Here is a 24,415-nt window from a genome sequence, read left to right as displayed (position 1 = left end):
AAAATATAAATTAAGAGGGAGATGAAAGTGTTTTACTAGCATAACTAATAGATCCAAGCGCTTAACTAATATAATTCGACGCTGAACTAATTTACTTCAATGCTTAACTAATTAATCTAAAAGTAAATTAAGGTTAGTATAACTAATAGGTTCAAGCGCTTAACTAATACCACTGCTACTATGATGCACGCGCGTGATGTCAGCATGACATCAGTTGATCTCATGTTAACACTAATGTAAGGTTGTCTTTTATAAGAATTTGTCAAAGTTCAAATGCTTTCAACTAAAAATGAAACAGAGACGCCTACCAATACATAAACAAAAGATAAATTTTACCAATTATTATTCATTTACTCTTTTAAAATCAAAACAAAGTTTAACAAGATGATTACCTTTTTATTTTAAAAAACTGCAATAATATAAGCGAGTTCTGTACGAATATTAACGACTCAAACAAGATGCTGCTTATTTACTAAAAGAGCTTAAAAGCTTGACAAGGTCTTGTTTATCTACTCCATTGCCAAAAAAAAAAAAAAAAAAACTTGTTCATCTACTCAACAAAAAGGCTTCTGTTGACAAAGTAAGCTCACTGGAACATTGAAGTACCACACTACAAGTTTCTCTTAAGGTACCTCCTTTTTGTTTGATTATTCCAAAACTTATCTGAATCAGACCTAACACGATACTATTACTAATGATTTTTTTTTAGAAATTATTAAGACATTGTGAAACTTTTTATACTTCGAAGTTTTTAAACCGACCTAGATATATGCTAAACTTATACTACCTCCGTTTCTTAATAAGTGCAACATTTCCCTTATTTGGAATAGTCACAATAAGTGCAACCAAGCTCAAAATGGTAAAAAAGTTCAATATTGTTACAAATATGCCACCCAAAAGCAAGAGGGGACCACAACTTTTTTGTTTCAGCACTTGAATTACTCTACTTTATTGTGGTCCCAACTTTCTCTCTTTACATTCCTTGGTATTCCCCCATTTTCTCTATGTTGCACTTATTAAGAAACGGAGGAAGTATTACTTATTAGACCTAAAAAAATAAAGTGAATAAATAAGAGTATTTCTACGTAGTGTCCCTGTGTTATACAAAATTATACATTGTAGACTTTTTTGAACTCTCTACATTGTACACATAGACTTTATAAACGTCACACAAAATACCTTTAATGATACAAATTCTTACCCCAAATCTCACTTATTTTTCAATTTCTCAGATCATATTCTCTGTCAACTAATAAGGTACAAAAATTTCACTCTATTCCCTGGGGTAAAAAAGTTTCAAAATCTAGTGTTTGATATCTTATACTACCTCTGTTTTTTTTTAGTTGCAACAATTAGACATTTTCCCTCTCTACTTTATGTCAAATCGTTGCAACTAAAAAAAACAGAGGTAGTATAAGGATATTTCGGGTAATGTTTAAAAACTTTAGAGATATAACCTAGAAATTTCAAGAAAGTCAGTAGTAGAACATAGAATTTCGTAAAACAATAGTAGCTCGAAAAACCCAATAAGTAAATAACGAGACTATCCGAAAAAATAGTTTAGTCTACCGCCGTGACGGAGTTTTGAACTGGAAAGACGAAAATGGTACGAAGGAAAGCAAAAAACCCCATTCTAAAACCCTCCAACACCGAGAAAAAGAAGCCGCAGGCGGCGGCTTCCACTAAAGATCGGCGGCTCAGCAACGCCGAAAGGTCGGCTTACTTTGGAAGAAGAGAAGCCGCTAAAGTCCTTCGAACTGTTCTTCAAGGTGACGCTCGACGCCGAGCCGTTGGCTCTATAAAATCCCTCATTTTTAGCCCTTCCATTCGTAACAAGAAAGGCACATTCGCTCTCGTTTGCCAAACTCTCAAATGTACTTTCTCTCTCCTCTCTCTCTCTTTCTCAATGTCTTTGATTTTGCTAATTTTTGAGTTTTATTGTGTTTTTTCATTGATTAGTTTATGTTTCATTTGAGCGTAGTTCAGTAATTTTTTTGCTTAGAATTGTGATTTTCGGTTTAGAATTGGAGTTGTTGATATTGTTATTCATTTCGGTTGTTGCAATAAGACATAATTAGTGGAAGTTTATGGAAACTTTATGATTCTTGGGGAATATTTGTCGTATACTCGTGAAATTTGATATGGTTAATAATATAATTCCTCCGTTTAGAAATAGTTGTACCATTTTTAACTTTCACGCATGTCAATGTATGATTTCGACCATTAATATTTTTAACTATCAATAAGTAAATATTACAAAAAAATTATATTAAAAAATTTACATTGAGACAAATCTAACAAGACTCCACATGACTATGTTTTTCCTAAAATATAAATCACCAAAACGATTTAAGTGTAAGATGTGAATAATGCACAAAATAGAAATGGTGCAACTATTTCTAAACGGAGGAGGTATATCTCTAATTTTAACATAAGTTACAATTTTGTGACAAGAAAAGGAAGAAAATTGTTAGATAGCAATTAGCTTGTGATTATGTGGCTTAGGTCCCGTTCTTTTGGACCGAGAGAAACTGAATTAAACCGAAGTGAACTAAAAAAAGTTGAATATGAGAGAGTGTTTAAACTGAACTGAAAATAAGTTCATAAGAACCGGGCCTTAGTGTCCGTGTTTTTGATAATCTTATAGTGTTGCTGGATTTGACTCATGAACAATTGTCTTAATTTGATGTGCTATCTGATAAGTAAAATACTCGCACAATGTCTTAATTATGAAATTTAGTGGTTCATTTTGAATAAATGAAACCTTTAAAGCACATTGTGAATTATGTTACTGTTTGGGGTTATGCAGTGAGAATTATGTCAGTGTACATATTGTCCATGTACTTTGTTGTGAATACTGCTGGAAATCAGAAGATATCGAGAATGTACTCTCAGTTATGTTTAATGCGTAAGATTATATCATGTTGTATGCATTGGGAATTGGGATGACATAAGAAGTTAAAAACACACACACGCCAATTCGAGGAATTCACCAATTTCAGATTCTTGGTTTAGTAATGACCTGAAGATGAAAAGAACGTCAAGGAGATTGTTTAAGTGGCTAATTTCTTGCTTTTGTGGCTTTCAGATCTTCCTCTTATAAAAGATGTCTTAGATACTTCTGATGCATTAAACAGCAAGTGGAAGGTAAACTTATTACTTTTTGTTTTGTGATTTTGTTGCATACTCGAACCAGTAACATGAGCTGAGAATATGATTTCTGAGCTATAGGATTTATCAGTGATGACAGTATTATGGAAGGCGTCAATCGTGAACTGATCAGATTCTGTTGTTTTGTGCTGTAGAGGCAACAGGAGCTAATGTATACTGTAACCTACGACTTGCTTTTTGGCAAGGTAATTCTCAACCTTATGTTTCAATGTCACCTTTTTTCTCTTCAGTATTATAATAATTTTTCCAAAATGAATGTACATTTTGCTAACATCGCATATTGATAGCATGAAATGAGGGGGTATCAAAGGGTGAAGGCTTTTATATTTTGAAATTGGCAGCTTCAGGATCTAGTATGAGAGGGAGTCTAGCTGACAAGCTCTGTTGGTGGTTGTGGTACTTGTTGACGGTGGCAAATCTACTTAACATATAAGCTAGAAACTTTCATACCTCTCCTAGAAATATATTGATCATATGGGAATCAATGATGACGTTCTAGCTTATTGACAATTACTCTACAATGTACATGCACGATTTGTTAAAGGTTGGAAGTTGCTGGTTTGAACCTGATGCCTACCATTAATTTTTCCTTTTTCCTTTTACCTTATACTTCTTCTATTCTTTTGTTATGGGTTTTTACACTATTCATCCATCATCCTTTCACTATCTATTATGATTTTTACACAAAGAAAAGTATAGACATGTGGGTCTTGTTAGATTCGTCTCGATATATACTTTCAAAAATTCAGAGTTCTATTATTTTTACTAAAAAGTAATTGAAAATTAAGGAAGTACCTTTTACCTTTAATCTTCAATTCTTTCTTAGTCTCAAGGGAAATAACAGTAGTATGTCACACCTTCTATCAATTTTTTATTTTAAAAGTTGAGTCTCAGTTTCTCTCGGTATTTATTGGTAAAAGCTATAGGAAATATATTTGTACAAAAATATAGAATTTGTATTGATAATTCGATAGCATTAGTATTTCATATTATGATTCACACTTTATTATTTCATTATATATTTTAATAGCTGAAAGTTGACACTCAAAATGTAAATAACGCCTACAAGTAGTATTGTGGAAATGTGTAGGCACACTATGACAAATTGACTTAGTATATTTTCTAAATATGCATCTATCTAAAATTCTTGGATCCGCCATTGTTTTTTGATGGTATGTACTGTAAGATGGCGAAGGTTCCTCATAATAAGCTTTAGGCTCAAGAGTGGTTAAAGGACATAGTACACTGAATAAATGGAAATTCGACGAGCTTCAATAAGACATTGTCTTAAAAAGTGCGTATGCAGTTTGAGGCCTCAAGGTCTAAAGCTCAAAGGGTGGTCCATAGCACCATATCGGAAACTTGTGAAACCCTTGTCTTTCCAAGTTATGAAAGAAGAATCATGTATTTTACGTGTTCGTTTTCTATAATGATAGTATTAATGAGAAGAAGTTTGGTGATTTAATTGGTCCAATATATGAGGTATTGAGGTGCGCACCTTTGCTTCTCACCTTAGTGATAGGCTCCAGAATCCCTATTGATTCCGTGTCTCATTGTTTTGAAATCCTGATTCACAGAAATGACTAGAATGAAGAGCGTATCATGGACAAAGTGTATACATTATGTCCTTGATTTTGTCCCTTGTACATATTTGATTCCCTTATAGTATGGTGATCTCACATATTTGTTGTGGTGTTCTTCTACTGTTACACTTTTGTCCCCGTAAATTTGGGTGTGACATGCTCTGTGTTACTTGGCTATTACTCGATAAAGTTGATGTAATCTGTGCAGGATTTTTCATCACATGGCACCGCAGAGAAGTATCTATTTCTACGGAAAGCTGCTCTAGAGTCTGCCTTGGCAAAGATACTAGTTAAACACAAGGTTAAACAAGTTGAAGACCTGCTTGCCCAGTATGAGACCCCAGGTAGTTTTGGCCTTTCAATTTTTACAATGTCACTGATGGATTCTGCTCTATGAGGCTTGTTCTTGAACTAGTAGTAATCATATCTGGAAGATGTGTTTAAGCTCTATGATATTGCATGTGTAGAGAAAGTAACCCTCGATAATTCCAATACTTTTCCTTTGAGATGTTTCCATGTGATATCACTTGTGGATACTCCATGTCTAGCATTATAAAATCTCATTTTTTACGCCATAAAGTTGGATTCTCGGACAGAATCAAGCTTACGAACTTCTTTTCCAGATGTTCAGAAACCTCGATATGTTCGTGTAAATACTTTGAAAATGGATGTTGACTCTGCTGTCACCGAACTTGGAAAACATTATACAGTAAGTATTCCCAGGTTCTTTTCATCCTTTGATTTTCATCTCTTTTGGCTGGGTTGGAGCTGCTAGGCATAGACAATTCGTCGAAGTTGGATGCATGGTTTTTGTCTTCTTGAGCGTCTGGTACTTCCATAGTTCCTCAGATATCTTGATTATCTCTGGCTTCATGTTTATGTTAATGGCTACCAAATTGTTCTTGAATAGGTTGAAAGGGATGACTTAGTTCCAGATCTGTTGATTCTTCCACCTGGTGTGGACTTGCATGATCACTCTCTAGTGACAAGTGGAAACGTCTTATTACAAGTAGGCATTCTTGTCTTTATTGACTTTTACTTTTAGTATGTATTTTAGACCCATCGGCAAGTTAGCAGTAACAAAAAAGTAAAAAGACTTGCATTTCATTTTACAATTTTGTAGGGCAAAGCAAGTTCCATGGTAGCAGTTGCCCTTGGACCTCGGCCAGGTTGGCAGGTCAGTTAATGATTTGATCATTGATTAACAGAGCTGCTTATGAATTAGTCACTGTAATTGCTTATCTGTGAATACTGTTGCTATCTTTGTCTGCAGTTCTGCATGCAATTATAGTAAATGTGATATATAAATGGGGTGAATGGATGGTCATAAAAGAGCTTTAGCGTCTTTCTCTGTCAATATGATGGAGTTTGCATTTGCAGGCCTTGGGTTTATAAAAACCCTGGTGTTTATACCTTTATTGACGACTTTTTGACTCTTGTATACATTTCTGTTTCCAATGTTTCCTTAAGGTGTAACCAAACTCATAAATATAGGTTTTTGGTTGTAATGGGATGTTTATTATGTATGTATATTATGATTTAGGATTTGTTTAAATTTCTTTATATCAAGGATACAAGTAGCTATAAATCGAGAGTTGATTTTGTTTCCATTTGAGCTATATGCCATGAGAACTAGCTAAGATTGTGGGAGCCTTTTATCAGTACACTTGGTACTGCAGTGTATGTGTGAATATGTTGAGTATGTCTTCATTCTGTACCTGAAATGCTCTTGGAAGTGTGTTGCAAAAGCAAGGAAAAAGAGCATGAAGTATAGCAATTAGATTGACAGCTGAGTTATATATGGGCAGCATGAAGTGGTAGCAATTAGATAGATACCTGAATTATAAATAATAGACAGCATGAAGTTTTAGCAGAACTCATGATATAATTGAGTTTTATTTTCAAATATCCTACTTTCCAATTTACATTTTCATATACAGTGAATCAACGAAAATATTTGGCATTTGAGGAAGTAATTTGCTGTTGTAAAATAGGCAAATTCAGGTAAAATCTTTTGGAAATATTTAGATGGAAAATGGGAGTAGAGTACCTGATTGCGATATGTCCATATAGTTTGAATTGATGAATAGCATTCAATAGTGTCAACTGCTGACTTACTTTTGCACTTCTATAGTTCTATACAAGGGAAAATGTCCCTGAATAGCTGAAAGAGTAATCCTGGTGTCGATGTAAAGTTGGATGTAAGTTACTGGTGGTTTGAGGAGGGATAGTGACATGAGGTTGAGTGGGCTGGCAAATGACAATGGTAATGGTGAAAGAGAAAGCTAAGGGAAGGGGTCAAGAGAAGCTTATGTGGTTGATGATACAAAACGCAGTGATTGGAAGAGGGATAGGGAAAAGGCATGTGATGGGATCGGAAAGAGCTCAATTTTTTATGTAGGTCAGTATTTTGACTAGAAATTAGATATCATTATGCAAAGGGACTACCTTGTATGATTGCTTTTGTTCAAAGACTATCTTATGAGTCCAAAAACTCGTTCTGAAGGAATCCGTCAGTAAACTTGAAGTACCAATTATGCCATGTCTTTTGCTCTCGAGTATATCCTCACATACTCGGGTTTCTTTCCTGTTTCTCTATTCTTCTTCCCTCTGTAACTAATCATAATCATTTCCCTTCCCACTTCTGTTGTTTTCTTTGATATGTACCTTAGCTCCACTTATTCTCTCTCTCTCTTTCTTCCTCAATCACATCAAAATCGGGTAGTTGTGATTGGTGGTAAATTGAAGATCTACGGGTTATAACTTATAAGGGATGTTGCTAGTTATCTTTCTCTGCATGTAATTAATCAGGCAGCTAAGTAAAGCAGTTATATGGTTATAGTTATCCACAATCAATATGATTGAGAACTTAACATGTATCCTGAGCAATGGTGCTATATTTGTTCTTTTATTTACCCAAAGAACTTTTGGGTTTGAAAAAATATGAAAATTACGAAGATTAAGGAAATATTAAAAGGAAAATCTTGTAACTTTGTTTGGTTCAATTAACTGAAATACTTTATCCCGTAAGAATGCATTGTTTGATTGACAAAACACATCAACTTCAATAAATTGAAGTTGTAGGAAATCTTCTCCAAAAAGTACTGTTTGCAAACATGCTTTTAATAACTCCCTTATAAGCTTTGGATCTCATTAGCAAATTCATGCTCCCTAAGTTCCTCAAAGTTCTTCCCATTTTTAACATTCATCCGTTACTCAAAGTTCGTCCCACTTTTACTTTTAGTATATATCTTCTTAAATAACTCTCTTATAAGCTTCGGATCTCATGTGGTAGCAAATTCATGCTCCCTAAGTTCCTCAAAGTTCTTCCCATTTTTAACATTCATCCGTTACTCAAACTTCTTCCCACTTTTACTTTTAGTATATATCATTTTTGGTAAACTCGTTTTTTTTCCTCTTTTACCTTACCTTACATGGGTCCACATGTTCCATTAAAATATACTCATATTTCAAAAAAACTCCCTCTCTTTAACCGGAAAGCCAAAATAAGCCCCTGTTTTCACTAATTTTAACATTTTTCTTGATTTTTGGTGCTATAGTATGTGGGAAGAGCTTTGAGGAACTTTTTTTTGGGGGGAGGGGGGGGGGGGGTAGTAAATATGAGGATAAATAAGGCAATTATTTGGTTTGTTTTCCTTATATAATGTCGTTATTTACATAAAGCTCTATATGAAAGATAGTTAGAACTGAAATTTCCGCTATCTCTTTTTTTTTTTTCTCTTAAAAGATTTGATTTGCCAATTCCATACAATATTAAATGGTATAATGGATGCTTATGAGTTATGAGCACTGTAAATGTAAACTGACCAAAATTTATTATGTTGTTTGGTGCAAGATTCTCACTTCTGAGCTCTATGCAAATGGAGCTAATACTTCCAATTGGACCAAGTCAATTTCCTTTTAATAGGATCAAACTTGTTTATACTTGATGGAATTTAATTGACTGATAGCAAATGTATGGAAATTCCAGATGGAAGATATTGTTGCAAGCCTAATCAAACTGTGCATCTGTCTAATAAATATTTTGTTGCTAGGGCAACAAAAATTTTGCACCCGTTGCACCTGTCTCCCTCTCTATTTCCTCTGTGGTGACTTGTTGCATTTTTTGAAGGTCCTTGATGCATGTTCTGCTCCAGGGAACAAAACTGTGCATCTTGCCGCTCTCATGAAAGGCAAGGGGAAGATTGTAGCATGTGAATTGAACAAGGATAGGGTTAAACTTCTGCAGAATACTATCCAAGTGGCTGGGGCAAATAGTATCCTAATTGTCATTTCTGTTTGTAATCTGTCTTTTGTTTACTTCTTCCCTCGTGTGTATTGGTCTATGGTAAATCATGGATTGTTCTTATAGCATGAAATGCGTTATGAACTCAATGGTGTACATGACATACTCTTACATATTCAATAGTATTAAGTTATCACTGCTATCTTCAATTTCATGGTATATGGTATATCTGTAACCTTGACTTGGACAACAGATGTGGAAGTCCAACATGGAGATTTTCTGAAAATTAACCCAGATAATCCAGCCTACTCGGAGGTAATGTTATTGACTCTTTAAACAGTAATTCTAACATAAACTGATTAGAATCATACCTGGTTATCTCGGTCTCTTAACCGAAGATTAAGGATTTTGCCTACGTAGTTGATTGTCTGTGCTATTCCCTGTTCTGTAATTTTTGATGATTTTTTTAATAGTGAATTGATCATGCCATCTGAGTCCAGCTACGTTAGACTTTGAATTGGTAAGTTGGCCATCTGTGTCCAGCTATGTTAGACTTTGAATTGTTAGTTGGTAGTTCCAACTTTTTTGATTGCTGTGATCATGAAACCCTTTGCTTTGCAAGCTTATGTATCTCTTCTAGTAAGACTGGAACTGATGGTTACCCTACCAAATTTTGATGTCCAAACACCTGTATACATTTTATGTTGTATACGAAAGGGAACTCTTGTAGTCCGTAGTTCACCTTTGGTCTCGTATCTTCATCAGTTAGTCACTTAGCCGCTATCTCCTTCCTTTCACCTAATACGTTCAGAAACTTTTTGTTACAGCTTCGTGCTATACTCTTGGATCCTTCCTGCTCTGGATCAGGGACTGCAGCTGATAGACTGGATCATTTACTTCCTTCACATATGAATAGTAAGTAATGTGAATTTCATATCTCCACCTTTCCACTGTCCTACAGGATATTGAATAGGTCTTCACATAAACTTTCCCATATCAATTTTGAATGACACCATTGCAAGATCTTTACATAAATATTGCATCGCTATGGTGGAATTCTAAAATTTAATTACTCAAGGATAGTGATAGTATATCAGCTGATTTTTATGAAGAACACTCCAAATCAGATGTGGCTTGAATTGAGTTACTGGACGGAAAACAGTGTAGATTTATACTACTTAATGTTTAGATTGCACTACTTAATTGAAGGAAACAATCCTCATTCCCTGCGAAGTATCTTTCTTGGGTAATTTTTTATTTTAATTATACGTAAAAAATGCTTGTTAGTACTAACGCAGAGGATATATCTTAATTATACGTAAAAAATGCTTGTTAGTACTAACGCAGAGGATACAGTGTCTAACCCCCTGGAAACATCGTTTGCAAGAATAACCTAGCCACTTCCCACTTGGCTCTCCTTATTGTATATTTGTATCTGCATCTGCATTTCTCACAACCCGCCTTCTATGAATGGTAGCTGATCAGAGGATTGAAATCATGGAGCTGACTGTTTCTAAAACATGGTTAAATTTTAATTCTATCTTGTTGCTGAACTTTAGCTTTTTATCATGGCTTTCTGGTTGATGGACGGAGGATGGGTTTCTGATGATATTTGTTGCCACCACAATGATATGGTGGGCTCCAATCTTGGGTTCCTTTATGAACCCTCTCCTCCATCCTTTATGAACCCTCTCCTCCAATTGCGAAGACAATGAAAGGGAAACTCAATGAACAAATAAGTGTCTCTCTACATAATGCTTGACATACCTCAATTAGTATCGTGCATAGTGTTTGAGCACTGTCTTGACATCTGCATGATCTTCATCCTCTGTTCTAGCTAGCCATCCAGAACCTGTGTCACTCTGACTCGGATAAAATGTCTATTGGGATACGGGTATCCGGGTGTCAGAATCATCAATTTCGTAGAAAAGTCTCAAATATTTGGTTGGGACGAAGTATCCAAGTGTCATGCCCGACACGAGTTGACACGCAAACCTAAGGTAAATGAAGGTGCTGAAGTAACATAGTCCATACCAACAATATTTATGTTTGTGTAATTTTTCTCCGGAACTTTTGTATGGCATCTACTGAAGAAATATGCAAGGGAAAACATGGCTGAACCATGAGCTTAGTGAAATGTTGAGTGCTGACTCACTTTTCCAAAATTGTTGTTTTCTAGATCAAACAGGTCATTCAGATGTGATGCGACTGACTAAACTTGCAACTTTTCAGAAGAAGGCTTTAGAGCATGCATTATCTTGTAAGGATCTTGATATTTCTTCCTAACTCTCTGGTTGCTTGAGATAAAAGGTTTCCAGTTTCCAGTTTAACAACCTTTTGAAGTTTTCTGAAGCTGTTCCAGCTGGTAATTTTCTTGTTCTATAAATTTTTGCAGTTTCATCAGTTGAGAGGATCGTTTACAGTACATGCTCTATCCACCAAATCGAAAATGAAGATGTAATAAAATCAGTCTTGCCTATGGCTCTGGAGAATGGTTTTGAGCTGGCAACACCCTTCCCCCAGTGGCCTCGCAGAGGTTTGCCAGTTTTTGAAGGCTGTAAGTGCTGCTTTTGAGTACAGACTCTCTATCTCTTGAATTTATTACTTACTGACTTGTAAAAGCAGTTTAATTAGACCTCGTTTTGGGGTAGAATTTTAAGGAAGCGTAACTTGACCCAAATTAGGTGAGTATTAATAGGATCCTCACTGGGGAGAGATGTCTGTAGAGTGGAATGCCCGAAAAATGACATTAGCTTCACAAACTGGAGAGCTTTCTGGGAGATGAACTTTTGTAGAAGAGCATTCAGAGATTGGTGAGGCATATGATCACAATGCCCTTCATTGGGAATCTGCTTTTCTAAGAACTAGCAAACCCATAATGGTGATTTTTCTTTACTTCACTAGGCAGAAGTCATATTACTTAGTACTTGACAACTTCGAGCAATAATATTCCCATACCCGTTATGGTCCAATACCTGGCATTTCAGTAATTTTTATGACAAAAATTAATATTAAAAAATTAAAAATTAAAAATAATTTTTTTTCATATATTTTTATTTGGAGATTGTTAGTTGAAATTTAGTTGATGTATTAGATGATTATTGTATCATATCTTAACACTATTTTATCATATCAATTAGCTATTATATCATATTCTGATTACAGTAAATGTTACGTTGTATCAAATTGCTAGTAAAATTACAAGAATACCATAATATGGGACAAGTTTACTTTCTCTGACTACTTCTACGCAAGTAGGACGGTTTATATTTCTTTCCTTTTCTTTTTGGAGGCGCGGAAAGTTCTGTACTCTATTGTCATTTGATGCTTCAATTATCTGATGTATTATTTTATCTTTGTATCTGAAAGAACTAATGACTTCTTCAGTTAGAATTCAAACGAATTTCTATCTTCTCATGCCCTCACTTTCCGCTCATGTATGGCTATAGTATAGTAGTCCATGTCCTTGCTTATGCATGATGTACAAGTACCCAACTTTAAGCAGCAGGTGACGTGGGATAAAAGATATTGGTCATGTTTATGCATCTTTACAAGTACATGCATAGGAATTGGCAAAAGCACTAAAATAAATGTCAAAGTGGATCATGCTTGTGTTTAGAAGAAATAGAGAACGTATAATCAATTTCTTTTTAGGGAATAATTACTCGAGTTATACTGCTATTCCCAGAGTTTCCAGTAAGCATGTGATGGTATTCCTAATCAAAAAGTAATTTGGCAACAAGGCTTGACATTTCAATGAAAATCTCAAGTTTGCTTCAAGTTATTCATCTGCTTTCGCCTCTTGATGAGGCTAGTGATGTGAGGTTCTTGCTTGGTTCTACTTGTTTCCCTCAGATCATGTGAGACACTTTCCCCTAGTCATTAGGTGCTGTATCCAAGTATTATTCTACTTTAACTTGACGTTTAACATATACCGAAACTTGAAATCGCATGGCTTCTTGATATATGATATGGAACTTTAACTTTTTCCATTCCTCGCAGCTGAACACTTGCTTCGGATGGATCCTGTTGAGGACAAAGAAGGCTTTTTCATTGCTTTGTTTGTGAGAAAGAGCGAGAACAAAGAACATCTTCATCCTTGCAAAGCAGAGTGCTGCTCACACCAATCGAGAACGCTAAGGACCTTCCCTTGTACTAGGCTGTCAAAGATATTGCTCCTCTCCTTGATGGCATCGCGCTAATGCGCTGAGAAAGAATGATAGTCTAGTCTCGGTATGTTTAGTTGTCAGTGAACCGACATTTTGAATGTCGTCGGTACACTTCTAGAAGGGACTGCAGTAGAGGTTATGCTGCTTTTTTGGATTCAGGAAGCCTTAAAAAGGGGAGCATTTAACTGATAGAAGACTCAGAAGCGTATGTCTCATTTTACGTTTACGACTCAAGCATGAAAAGCTGCCCAGGACTTGTAGAGTTGTAGTTTTTTTTGAAGAGATTATAGAGTTGTAGTTATTACTTAGATGTTGCTTGATTGAATATAAAGGTAGTATTGTCTAAGTTGTTTTCCCAAACTGTTTTCCCTCAAGGTTTCAATTCCTAGAAAGTGCCAAAAGTCATTTTGTCACTCATAGGAAGTTTTCCTCAAACCTTCGATATGAAGTTCTATTTTCCTAGGTGGCTAGATCCCCTAAATAAATTATTTTCTCCATCTTGTAGGAATTAAAACACCTGAAAATTCTTACTGTCTACATTTCTACTAACGAAACTTCAACTTTGATTTTGTGTTATCTACCGAACATCCTCAATAGTTAGCATTTATATCCTAGTTAATGGTACTTGGTTTTCTAGTTTAACGCTGCTGTAGCTTGATTTTTTTCATATTTAAGGCTTGTTCTCCCCAGCTTATTTTCAGTTCAGTTCAGTTCAGATCAATTCTTAACAATACTTTTACTCACATATCACTATTCATTTTCAGTTCAATTCAATTCAATTCAATTATTTTATGCCGAAAAGAACCGACCTTTACTCCTCTATGATCATTTATGAAGCTTCAAAGATAAAATAAAGAAAGCCATCATTACAGATCCTGTTGTCTAGACGGTTTTGTTTGAATCTCACATACTCTTTGGTATGTTTGAATCTCACAGACTCTTTGGTGGTTCCCAAAACCAACTTGATTGGTGCTAGTACATTACCCACTGAATGATTTTGTCTCAATGCTCAATAGCGATCATTCCAATAACATGTAGTCATCGTTTGTTCGCCATTCTAGTAACAGCGAGTCCAAAAACCAGTGATAAAGTTCAAGTGAACAATATTTTGACTGTTTAATTATCGAACACGAGTGTTTACAATTACCATTTAAAACAAAACGGAGGAAGTACGGAAGAAGTACGAAGGAAGTACACAAATGTTAACGGAGGAGGGAGTACATGCAATTCGCAATTTCGCATTGAAACAAACTGAACAAGAGATTTTATTCACCTCAAAAGAAAAACCAAAACAACGCCATTTTACTCATACCATCATTTTCATACTACATCATAGATAAAATAGTCCATACTCGATATAAACCCCAGGAAACCTCCACAAAACAGTACCAAAAGAGTGAGCTAACAGCTCAATCAACAAAGCATAAAAAAAACAGAGATTAGCAATATTACATTCTCTTAATACCACACAAAATCACCCAAACTACCCACCAGCAGGCAGCAACAACCTTAATCTAAGCGACCTTAACCTCAATAGTCTTAGGTTTCTTAGGTTCAGGAGGTGGCAACTTTTCAACACTAACAGTTAAAACACCATCTTGACAAACAGCACTAATAGCTTCCATATTAGCATTTTCAGGCATCACAAATTTCCTCATAAACTTACCAATTCTCCTCTCCATCTTCAAATACTTAACATCTTCTTTCTCTTCTCCTCTCTTTCTCTCTCCACTTATAACCAACACATTCTCATCTTCCACCTGAACTTTAATGTCTCCACTCTTTAACCCCGGCATGTCGATTATAAACTGGTACTTACTCGGGTACTCCTTCACATCAGCTGGGGTGCGCGCCATTGCGCGGGCATCGCGAACGTACGTGTTGGATGGAGCTGCGGCGGAAGATTTGTCGGATGATGCATGGGTTGTTGTGTAGTCGTCGGCGTCGAGGAAGTGGGAAAGTGCGTTGAAGAGAGGTGTGTCAAGGCCTGTGAATCGGAAATCCATCTTTCTTTTTCTTGGGAGTGGAATTTTGGTTGTTTGTAAAAGAGAGATTTTTTATGTGCGTAGAGAAGAGAATAGTGTGTGTTTTTTGAGAATGTTTTGCGATTATGATGGTTGATTTGGTGGGAGTTTGAGGGGAGATTGTATTTATATAGGATGTGGAGCGAAGTTTCTAGAGGGAAAGAAACAGAGTAATGGAGAGAGGAAGGAGTGATATTTCTAGGAGGTTCGTGACATTTGTTGGGGTTTTACGTGTCATGCGAAAAAGGGTCGAGAACGTGGTAGAATGTATAGTGCATTTAGTGGTGTCAGAAACAGATCTGACCGCTGGGTCAACCTGATTCTGACCTGACTTGAACCTGGTTCGACCTGTGAGGGTCAGTCCCCAGACCTGACCGAAACCTGACCTGGGATTACCCAGACCTGACCGGCACCTGGCAAGATTATATGTTGACCTGACCAGACAGACCTGCATTAAAACTCAAACCCGACAGTACTTAACCAGATATTACTAAAATTCAATTATTTTTTTTATCTATAAAATCATTTAATATATAAATTTATAAATTTTGTTATACTTAATAATTTAGTTAAATAAAAAAAAATTATATTTAATTTAAGAGTTAAACTTGAAATATCATTTACTTGTTTATATTATCTATAATTATCTAATGTCCCATTCTCAAATAATATTAAAAAATATCTTATTAAATCCTATATACCAAATTTATTATTTCATTTTAATATTCTACTAAATTTTCCTCATTTTTCTACCAAATTATCCAATTTTAATATTCTACCAAATAATATCTCACATGCTCGTAACACTATACTAAACAACAACATATGAGCTCATAAAAAATCTGCAATTATAATAAATTATATTTAAAAAATCAAAGTTTAGTGAAATTAAATAAAAATCACACAAAAAGAATAAATGTGAAATTATATGAAATTACATAAAAATCAATAAATCTGGGGACAAAATTGAACATATTACACAAAAACAAAATTAATCAACACAAAAATTAACAAATCAAACTAAAAAATCGAAAAAAACTTGAACAAAACTAGATCTGGCCGGACGAAGCGACGACGACGGCGAGCGACAAGAGAAGACCGAAGGCGACGAGCGAAGACCGACCAGCGACGAGTGAAGACCGACCAGCGAGGAGTGAAGACCGACCAGTGACGAGCGAAGACCGACCAGCGAAGACCGACGACGAGCGAAGGCCGACGACGACGACGAGCGAAGACGAGTGAAGACCGACGACGAGCGAAGACGAGTGAAGACCAACGACGAGTGAAGACCAACGACGAGCGAAGACGAGTGAAGACCGACGACGACAAGCGACGAACGAAGATCGACAAGGGATGGAGTGGGAGGGGGTAGCGTCGTGGGGTGATTGTGAGGGTGGTAGGATGGGAGAGAGAATGACAGAAGGAATAAAGGGTGGTTGGATGAAAGAGGGATGGGGATTAGGGTTTTAGAAAGGAGAGATGGAAGAGAGAAGGAAAATCAGAAATGGAAGATGAGTTTGAGTCTTGGAGAAATTGATGGTTAGATTTTGTTCCTTCTCAAATCAAGGGTTGTAATTCATGATCCATGACATTAATCTTTGGCCAATAGGAAAAGAGAATTATCTAACATATGGATTGATGACTTATCACATAATTGACAATCTTATATTTTTTATATTCTTACTAATTCTTATCTTGGTTTAGTAACTTCAAACTTTAATAATTAGTCAATTATTTTATTAATTTGAAATTTTGGTTATTTTGATTGAAATTATTATGATTAGTGTATAAGTATTTTTATTGAAATTATTGTGATTAGTGTTTAAGTATTATTATTTAATTATGAGTTATAATCTTACTAGTTATTGTCTTGGTTTAGTAACTTACTAACTTTAATTTGAAATTTTGGTTTTTTTTATTGAAATTATTATGATTAGTATTTAAGCCATAACTATCATTTATTAATTAGCATATTATTATTATTATTATTATTATTATTATTTAATTATAATTGTGAATTGAGTTTCTAAATTTAACATGAAGACTACTATCTAAAATACATTAATCTATATACTAATTTAGTTTAGCCTAGTGATTATTACCCCTTACATTGGCTTCCGTCGCGTTCTACTCGTATTAGCTTGTGTTGATCGACTTTAACCATCATTATCACCAATTGTGATCACATTATACTCGTATTGTTTTTTGGTTAATGATATGAGATTTAAAAAATGATAATGTTTATGGACAAGGGAATAACCGAGTAACTGACTAAGAGTTAGGTTACTATATGGTTGTGCTACTTATGAATACGACCTCATTATAATCACTTAGGCCTAACATAACCGTCGTTGTAAACACATGGATGTATGATTGACATTTGTTATAGTATTATAACATATTAAGATTCGTTATACTAATTTATAATCAATAGTGTATTAGACTGGTTTTGCAATTATTTTGATATCAATCTTATATTAAAATGATTCAACATATTAGTAATTATATTGTTATTGTTAGTATTCATGTTCTTATTTGTATTCCTATTGCTATTGTTAGCCTTGTTATTATTACTGTTATTATTTGTATTTTTACCTATTATCATTGTCGCTTTATGTTTATTAGTATTATTATTCTCATTACCATCATGGCTATTTTACAAACTTATATATCAATCATAATGCTTATAATAATAAATCATCAATATAAAGTTTGAAATTAATTGTCTACTCGTTATTATTATCGTTGGTTATAATAGGTAATATTAAAACATATGAAGAGTCGTTCTACTTCTTTACTCATTAGAGTGATTTTACGCAATTGATTATCGAAATAAGAGTTGACTAAGAGAAGTTAAGAGAAGACCACAAATACTTTTATTAATACGATTCGTTTACATATATATACAAAGTTAAGAGAAGACCACAAATACTATACTAGTATTAAACTATAGTATAACATAAAAACAATTAACTTAAAATAATCTTATAGCTTATAAAGACAAGGGAGTGTTATTGTTGTTAATATTGTACTAGTATCAAACTATATGGTTGTTAAATGCTAACAAGTTACTACTTGTTAACTATTTTAGTTAACTTATGATTGTTATTGTTAACAGTTAACTTATTTTAATAAGTTATGATTAACTATTTTACTTAACTTATGGTTGTTACTTGTTACATGTTCTTATGATTAACTATTATCATTTTCATTTGATGTTTATTTGTAGTATTGTTCTCATTACCATCATAGCTATTTACAAACTTGTATATTAATCATAATGCTTATAATAATAAATCATTTATATGAAGTTTGGAATTGATCGTATACTCGTTATTATTGTCGTTGGTTATAATATATAATATTAAAACATATGAAGAGTCGTTATACTCCTTTACTCATTAGAGTCGTTTTACGCAGTTGATTATTAGAAATAAGAGTTGACTAAAAGAATACATTAAACATAACGGTAATCAATATAGTGTTTTTATTGATTTTTCGTTGTCATCCTTATACACGCGCGCGCGCGCACACACACACACACATATATATTGATCTTAATACTTTTATTAATATGATTCGTTTACAAAATACATAACAAAATCAAGATGACCCGACCAGGAGTTACCCGAAGCTGAATTGGCGTACAATAGCGAATGGACCCGATGTTTCACAATGATCGAACTAAGGTCATTCCTAATTCAACCCGAGTACATTTCACTTAACTCAACCGTACATGGAACTTAAATACGACCTTCGCAAACCCGTCAAAAAAATGTCAATGGACGATTATACCCGGGAATGGATCGACTTGTAAATGGAACGTTCAGACCTGTCCGGCACCCGGGAATCCAATGATTCAAATGTGTTCGACCCAGTTGAACAAAACCTGACCAGTCATGACCCGGGGCACTGACAATCAGAATCCTGACCTGTCCGGGTATGACCTGGTTCGCCGTGGGTATACCCAGAACCTGTTTACTAACCTGTTTTGACACCACTAAGTGCATTGAAGGATGTGTCGTATAAAATGGTTTTACTCATTTTTGAGATATTTCTAGAAGTTACTAGTTCTGTTTAGAATTAGAACAAGAACTCAAAGAGTCAAGAAGAATACTGACCCATGAGTCCATGACCTAAAGATTCTATATCAAATATCCACTCTCTAAAAAGCAAAAATCAATTCGAGATCCAAAGCCCAAAGGTGTTTTGTCCACCTCTCCTTATGAACACTAGAATTTTTTGCACGCGATGCGTGCTTGAATTTTTTTCAAAACAGAAACTCGATTTTATTTGGCATAAGAGTCAAAATTTGAACATTAGACATACGAAGTATAATTGTTTTTAGTTGCAAAATTTGATTGGTTTAGTTTCTGTCACTTAAGTCTCTCACCATTTTTTTGTTTTTTTTTTTTACTTTTCAAAGTTAAATTCTATGAACTAAATAGAAATTTAATTGAATTTATTTATGATTTCTAATATTATAATTTTTTAGTTGATTTTTGAATTAAGTATAATACTTCATAAATTGTAAAGAAAGTGGACTCTTTGATTTCAAATCAATTTTTTCATAGGTTGTAGTTTGTAAGTGAATTTTTAAGTTTTTTAAAGTTTCCTCATTTTAGTAATTTACATAACATAAATTATGCAATTTTATGATTTTAATTGACTTGTGAGTGATTGTTATAATTATATTTTTAGTATTTTTGTTTGAAGCTCCCTTTGATTTGTAAGTGAAATTGTTATTTAGAAAGGAAAGGGGGGTAAAATAGGCATTTCAAAAGAGGACACCATTGCTCCCCCTTCTCTTATATAATAGAGATATTGAACAATTATTATTATTTTTTACATGAAAACACACATCATTGAATTATTAATAAAAGGAAAAATTGATATTAGGGATCCTAATTCCTAATTAAGGTTGAACATATTTTAAAGATACCAACTATTGAATATTCTGTATAGGTCCCATCTATAAAGATAATGTTTTTTTTAACATACCCATATGACCTATAACTTGTTGAATATGTAATAAACTTTTTTGAAAAAATTATTCTTCACTCCTCTTTTACATCTCCTTATCGGTCATTTGTTTCTTCTATTGTCCATTATTGATCTTTCAAACCCACTAATCCCACCTTTCTTCCTCACTCCTCACACTATGTAAACCCACCCCCTCCTTCTTCCTCTCCTCATGAACCCCCAAGCCCCACCCACTGATAAATGAAGCACAAAACTCTATCATTCCCATACCCAGTTCCGTAACCCACACAAATGAGAAAGTTGACCCGCTTCAACTACTCCACCTTACTCCCCTTATGTTTCCGTCCTTCGACCACCTCTCACCCTCATGCACACCTCTTTCAGTCGCAACATCCACACCTCCATCCCAAACTTAACCACTTTCTTTAAAGAAACTCACCTCCTCCCTCTCTCTCCTCAATGGTACGTGAGCTCCATCTGATGTGGATGTGGATATACTTTCGTTGAGTTTTACGGAAATTCAAGAATCTTGAAAGAAAGATTGGATCTTTAGGATTTTCTTTAAGTATATAGGATAGAACAATTCGATCAAACACAAAGTGTAGGTCACGAATTGGGTCCTGATTCACTCTCAAGCACAAAGTAATTAATCAATCAATCTTAAATCTCAAACACAAAGTAATTTTGATTCAAGGTTTGAAAATCACAAAAAAGTTCAAAAATTTTCACAAAGAAAATTAAAACTCTAATTTCATGAATATGTTTTTTATTAATGAAAAATGAGCCATATATAGGCTTACAAAAAATTGATTCCAAATTCTACTAGGTTTAGGAATACTAAATAAACTAGGAAAAGGAAAACAACGGAATTCCTACATCTATTAGAAATTTGAATAAAAGTAGAATTCTAGCTCAACTATAATCCTAACACAACTAGGACTACCAATCCTAATAGGAGGATTATAAAACTTACTCCTAAAACAAATAGGAAATCTAATCCTAATAGAACTGCAATTACACAAATATAACCTAACAGAACTAGGATTTCTAGTAGTACTTCTAAAAAAGCAATAAAAAACAACTCAAGAATAGAATTTAAATAAAATAATTTTAGCCCTTAACAAATAAAACTAATACTAAAATGCTACTTATGACCTTGAATTGTAACATGATCCAAATTCAATAATTAAATAGATCAACCGTACCACTAGTAGAATAATTGCTTATCGTTGCGGTCATTAAGTGGCCTATTGCGGCGGTTTTGGCCGCAACAATAGGTAATTAACATATTGCTGTGATTTTTTACCGCAGCAATAGACCAACATATTATTACGGTTCCTAGCCAACACCTCAGCAGCATCAACACAGAGGGAAAGTCACCTTTGCAAAATAAGATCAAATCATCTACAAAGCAGAGATGATTTAATCCAAGAGATTACACATGGGATGAAACATGAACTGAGGTTGTTTCCCTACATAATTCATGATTCTTGTGAAATATTCCATGCAAAGGACAAAAAGAAAGGGTGACATAAGATCACCTTGCCTTAGTCCCCTTTTTTACTGAAAGAATTCTATTGCAGCTCCATTTAACATGAGAGTGAATGTAGGGCTAGTCACACACATCATCACTAGTTTCACAAACTGAGGAGGAAAATTAAACATGAGCATCATGTCCTCAAGGAACTCCCAACAAACAGTGTCATAAGCCTTCTGGATGTCTATTTTCATAAGGCATCCCTTTTGTTGTTGACCCCTTTTATACATCTTGATAATATCTTGGTAGAGAAGTATATTTTGTAGAATGCTTCTACCAGAAACAAATGCTCCTTGAGCTTGTGAGACAATAGAGGGCAGGACCATTCTTAATTTCTCACATAAGAGTTTAGTTAAGCATTTGTAGATGATGGAACAACAAGCAATTGGTTGATAGTCACTAACATGGGTAGGACATTTGACCTTAGGTATCAATGTGACAGCAGTAACATTGATACATTTCAAGAGCTTTCCAGTTTGAAAGAAATCCCTGATAGCAGCAACAATATCTTCACCAATTATATCCCAAGATTGTTTGATAAAATAGTTATTAAAGCCATCCAAACTAGGTGCCTTGTCATTGGGAATTGACCATAGCACTCTCTTAACATCAGATACAGTGAAGTTGCACTCCAATAATATGTGTTGGGCATCAGTCAACTTTGCCCCCTCTGTTAACACCAAGCTCCTCACTTTACATCTATGTAAAAACTCCTTCCCAAGCAGGTCTTTATAAAAATTTACAAAAGCCGACTGAATCATTTCTTCATAATTGACCGATAGTCCATGCCCATCTTGAATGGAGTGAATTTTATTAGTAATTCTTCTTGCTTTAATTGATTGGTGAAATAACTTAGTGTTATCATCACCTTTATCAATCCACTGCATCTTAGATTTCTGCTTCAAAAAACTAATATATCTCCCTTGTGCTTCTTTGTAATCATCAACTACTATTTTTTCTTGTTTACTATGGTCCATGTTATCTGGCTGGCTATGCATCATCTGCTGCACTTCAAGCAGTTTTTGATAAGCTAGACTAGCTCTCACTTGCACATCTGAGAAGCCAGCTCTGTTCAATTGCTTCAAACCACCCTTAAGAGCCTTCAATTTCTGAAAAATTTGGTACATCTTACAACCCTTGATCTGTATATTCCACGCCTGCTGCACAACTTCCATAAACCCAGGGTCTTGCACCCACATATTAAAAAATCATAAGGGTTTTTTCCTACCCCCATTATCCTTATACACACACACAACAAGATAGGACAATGGTCAAAATCTCTTTCTGGAAGGTAGGAGACTTCAGCATTTTCATACATCTCAATCCATTTCTCATTCACCAAAGCTCGATCAATTTTGGAAAACACTCTATTTTCACCCTCCTGTTTGTTCGTTCAAGTGAAGAATCTCCCAGAATGCTTTATATCACCCAATTTACACAGAGCTACACACTCTCTAAGAACCTGAACCTCATTCAATCTTACAGGAGCACCAATTCTTTCATCCAAATTCAATACACAATTGAAATCTCCTAGAACAACCCATGGATCATCATCCTTTTTCATCTTGCTCAAATCTGCCCATAATTCTTCTCTCTCCCTTCTATCATTGCATCGTCCATAGACAAATGAACAGAAAAAAGGTGGACAATGGCCCATTGGCTCCACTTTACAGTAGATGAGTTGAGTAGTAACTAGAAGAATAGAGACAACAAAAGCTTCAGGTCTCCTGGCAACAATTATTCTCCCCTTATCTACCACACAACTACTAGTGGTAAAGCACCAACCATCACACAAAGTTTGGTAAAGCATTCCCATTTTAGGAATCTTCACCTTAGTTTCCAGGAGACTGAATAATTTAACATTATGATCAGAAATAAATTTCCTAATCTCAAGCTGTTTATCTCTCCTATTCAATCCCCAGATGTTCTAGACTGGTATGTTAACCATTTTTGTCAGGGGACTTACAGCCCTGCACATTAGTCTATATATTTTGATCCAATTTAGCAGTAGTTGCAGTATTCAACACATCAAAAGTATTCTTGATAGGAGTAGGAGCTATTACCTCTTTATCAGCCTGCCTTGGACCCCTTGTCACCACTCTAAGATCGGTATCCTTAGAGATATTCTGGCCAGCTTCATGAGCACTTCCAACATCACCTATTGCTGCAGTTGTAGATTGCTTTACAATCCAAATCTTCTTAACTTGGTTTTTCTTTACACACACATCCTGCTTATGACCATATCCATTACAGTTGGTACATAAAACAGGTTTCCAACCATAGACAACCCTTTGATCAACAATTGATCCATCTTCATTCCGGAACTGAATTTTTCAGGGAACTTCTGATCCACCATAACTTCAATTAAGATTTTAGCAAACTGCAATCTATCCCTGTTTTGAGTTGCTTGATCAACTTTTAGGAATTTTCCTATCTTGCTCACTATCTTGCGCAAACTCCTTTCCCTCAATACTTCAAATTTAAAGCATATAACTCAATCCATATAGGCAAGTTCTTGATATTCTTGGAATTGAAATCCATATTTGGTTCCTAAATTTGCACAATTAGAGGTTTTCCATCAAAAAAGGGATGTCCCCCCATTCATAATCAGATCCCTATTCTCAATAGAGGTACAACGAACCATATAGAAACCCCTCCCAATTGTGGCCACTTTATGAACATCATACTTCCCCCAAATCCTC

The 24,415-nt window shown here is 34.8% G+C and overlaps 2 protein-coding genes across 3 annotated transcripts; one reads left to right on the top strand and one right to left on the bottom strand.

Annotated features, from left to right (window-relative positions):
- Positions 1–1,478: 1,478 nt before the first annotated feature.
- Positions 1,479–13,714, top strand: LOC104886591 (25S rRNA (cytosine-C(5))-methyltransferase NSUN5). 2 transcript variants are annotated; one of them, XM_010671051.4, is made up of 13 exons: positions 1,479–1,874; positions 3,089–3,147; positions 3,306–3,356; positions 4,963–5,098; positions 5,378–5,463; positions 5,665–5,763; positions 5,878–5,931; positions 8,887–9,031; positions 9,254–9,315; positions 9,828–9,915; positions 11,180–11,260; positions 11,396–11,557; positions 13,003–13,714. In XM_010671051.4, the coding sequence occupies exons 1-13, from the start codon at positions 1,604–1,606 to the stop codon at positions 13,200–13,202; spliced, it is 1,494 nt and encodes a 497-aa protein (XP_010669353.2). In that variant the 5' UTR covers positions 1,479–1,603; the 3' UTR covers positions 13,203–13,714. The 2 variants fall into 2 exon arrangements, with proteins under 2 accessions (XP_010669353.2, XP_048495059.1); XM_048639102.2 differs by lacking the exon at positions 1,479–1,874 and having other exon boundaries at positions 3,232–3,356.
- Positions 13,715–14,410: 696 nt separating this feature from the next.
- LOC104886590 (17.1 kDa class II heat shock protein) lies at positions 14,411–15,386 on the bottom strand. The gene has a single exon (XM_010671050.4). The coding sequence runs from the start codon at positions 15,173–15,175 to the stop codon at positions 14,684–14,686; it is 492 nt and encodes a 163-aa protein (XP_010669352.2). The 5' UTR covers positions 15,176–15,386; the 3' UTR covers positions 14,411–14,683.
- Positions 15,387–24,415: the final 9,029 nt, after the last annotated feature.

Source organism: Beta vulgaris, chromosome 2 (genome assembly GCF_026745355.1).
Source record: "Beta vulgaris subsp. vulgaris cultivar EL10 chromosome 2, EL10.2, whole genome shotgun sequence".
Taxonomy (NCBI): Eukaryota; Viridiplantae; Streptophyta; class Magnoliopsida; order Caryophyllales; family Amaranthaceae; genus Beta; species Beta vulgaris.
This window is presented reverse-complemented; position numbering and strand designations above follow the sequence as displayed.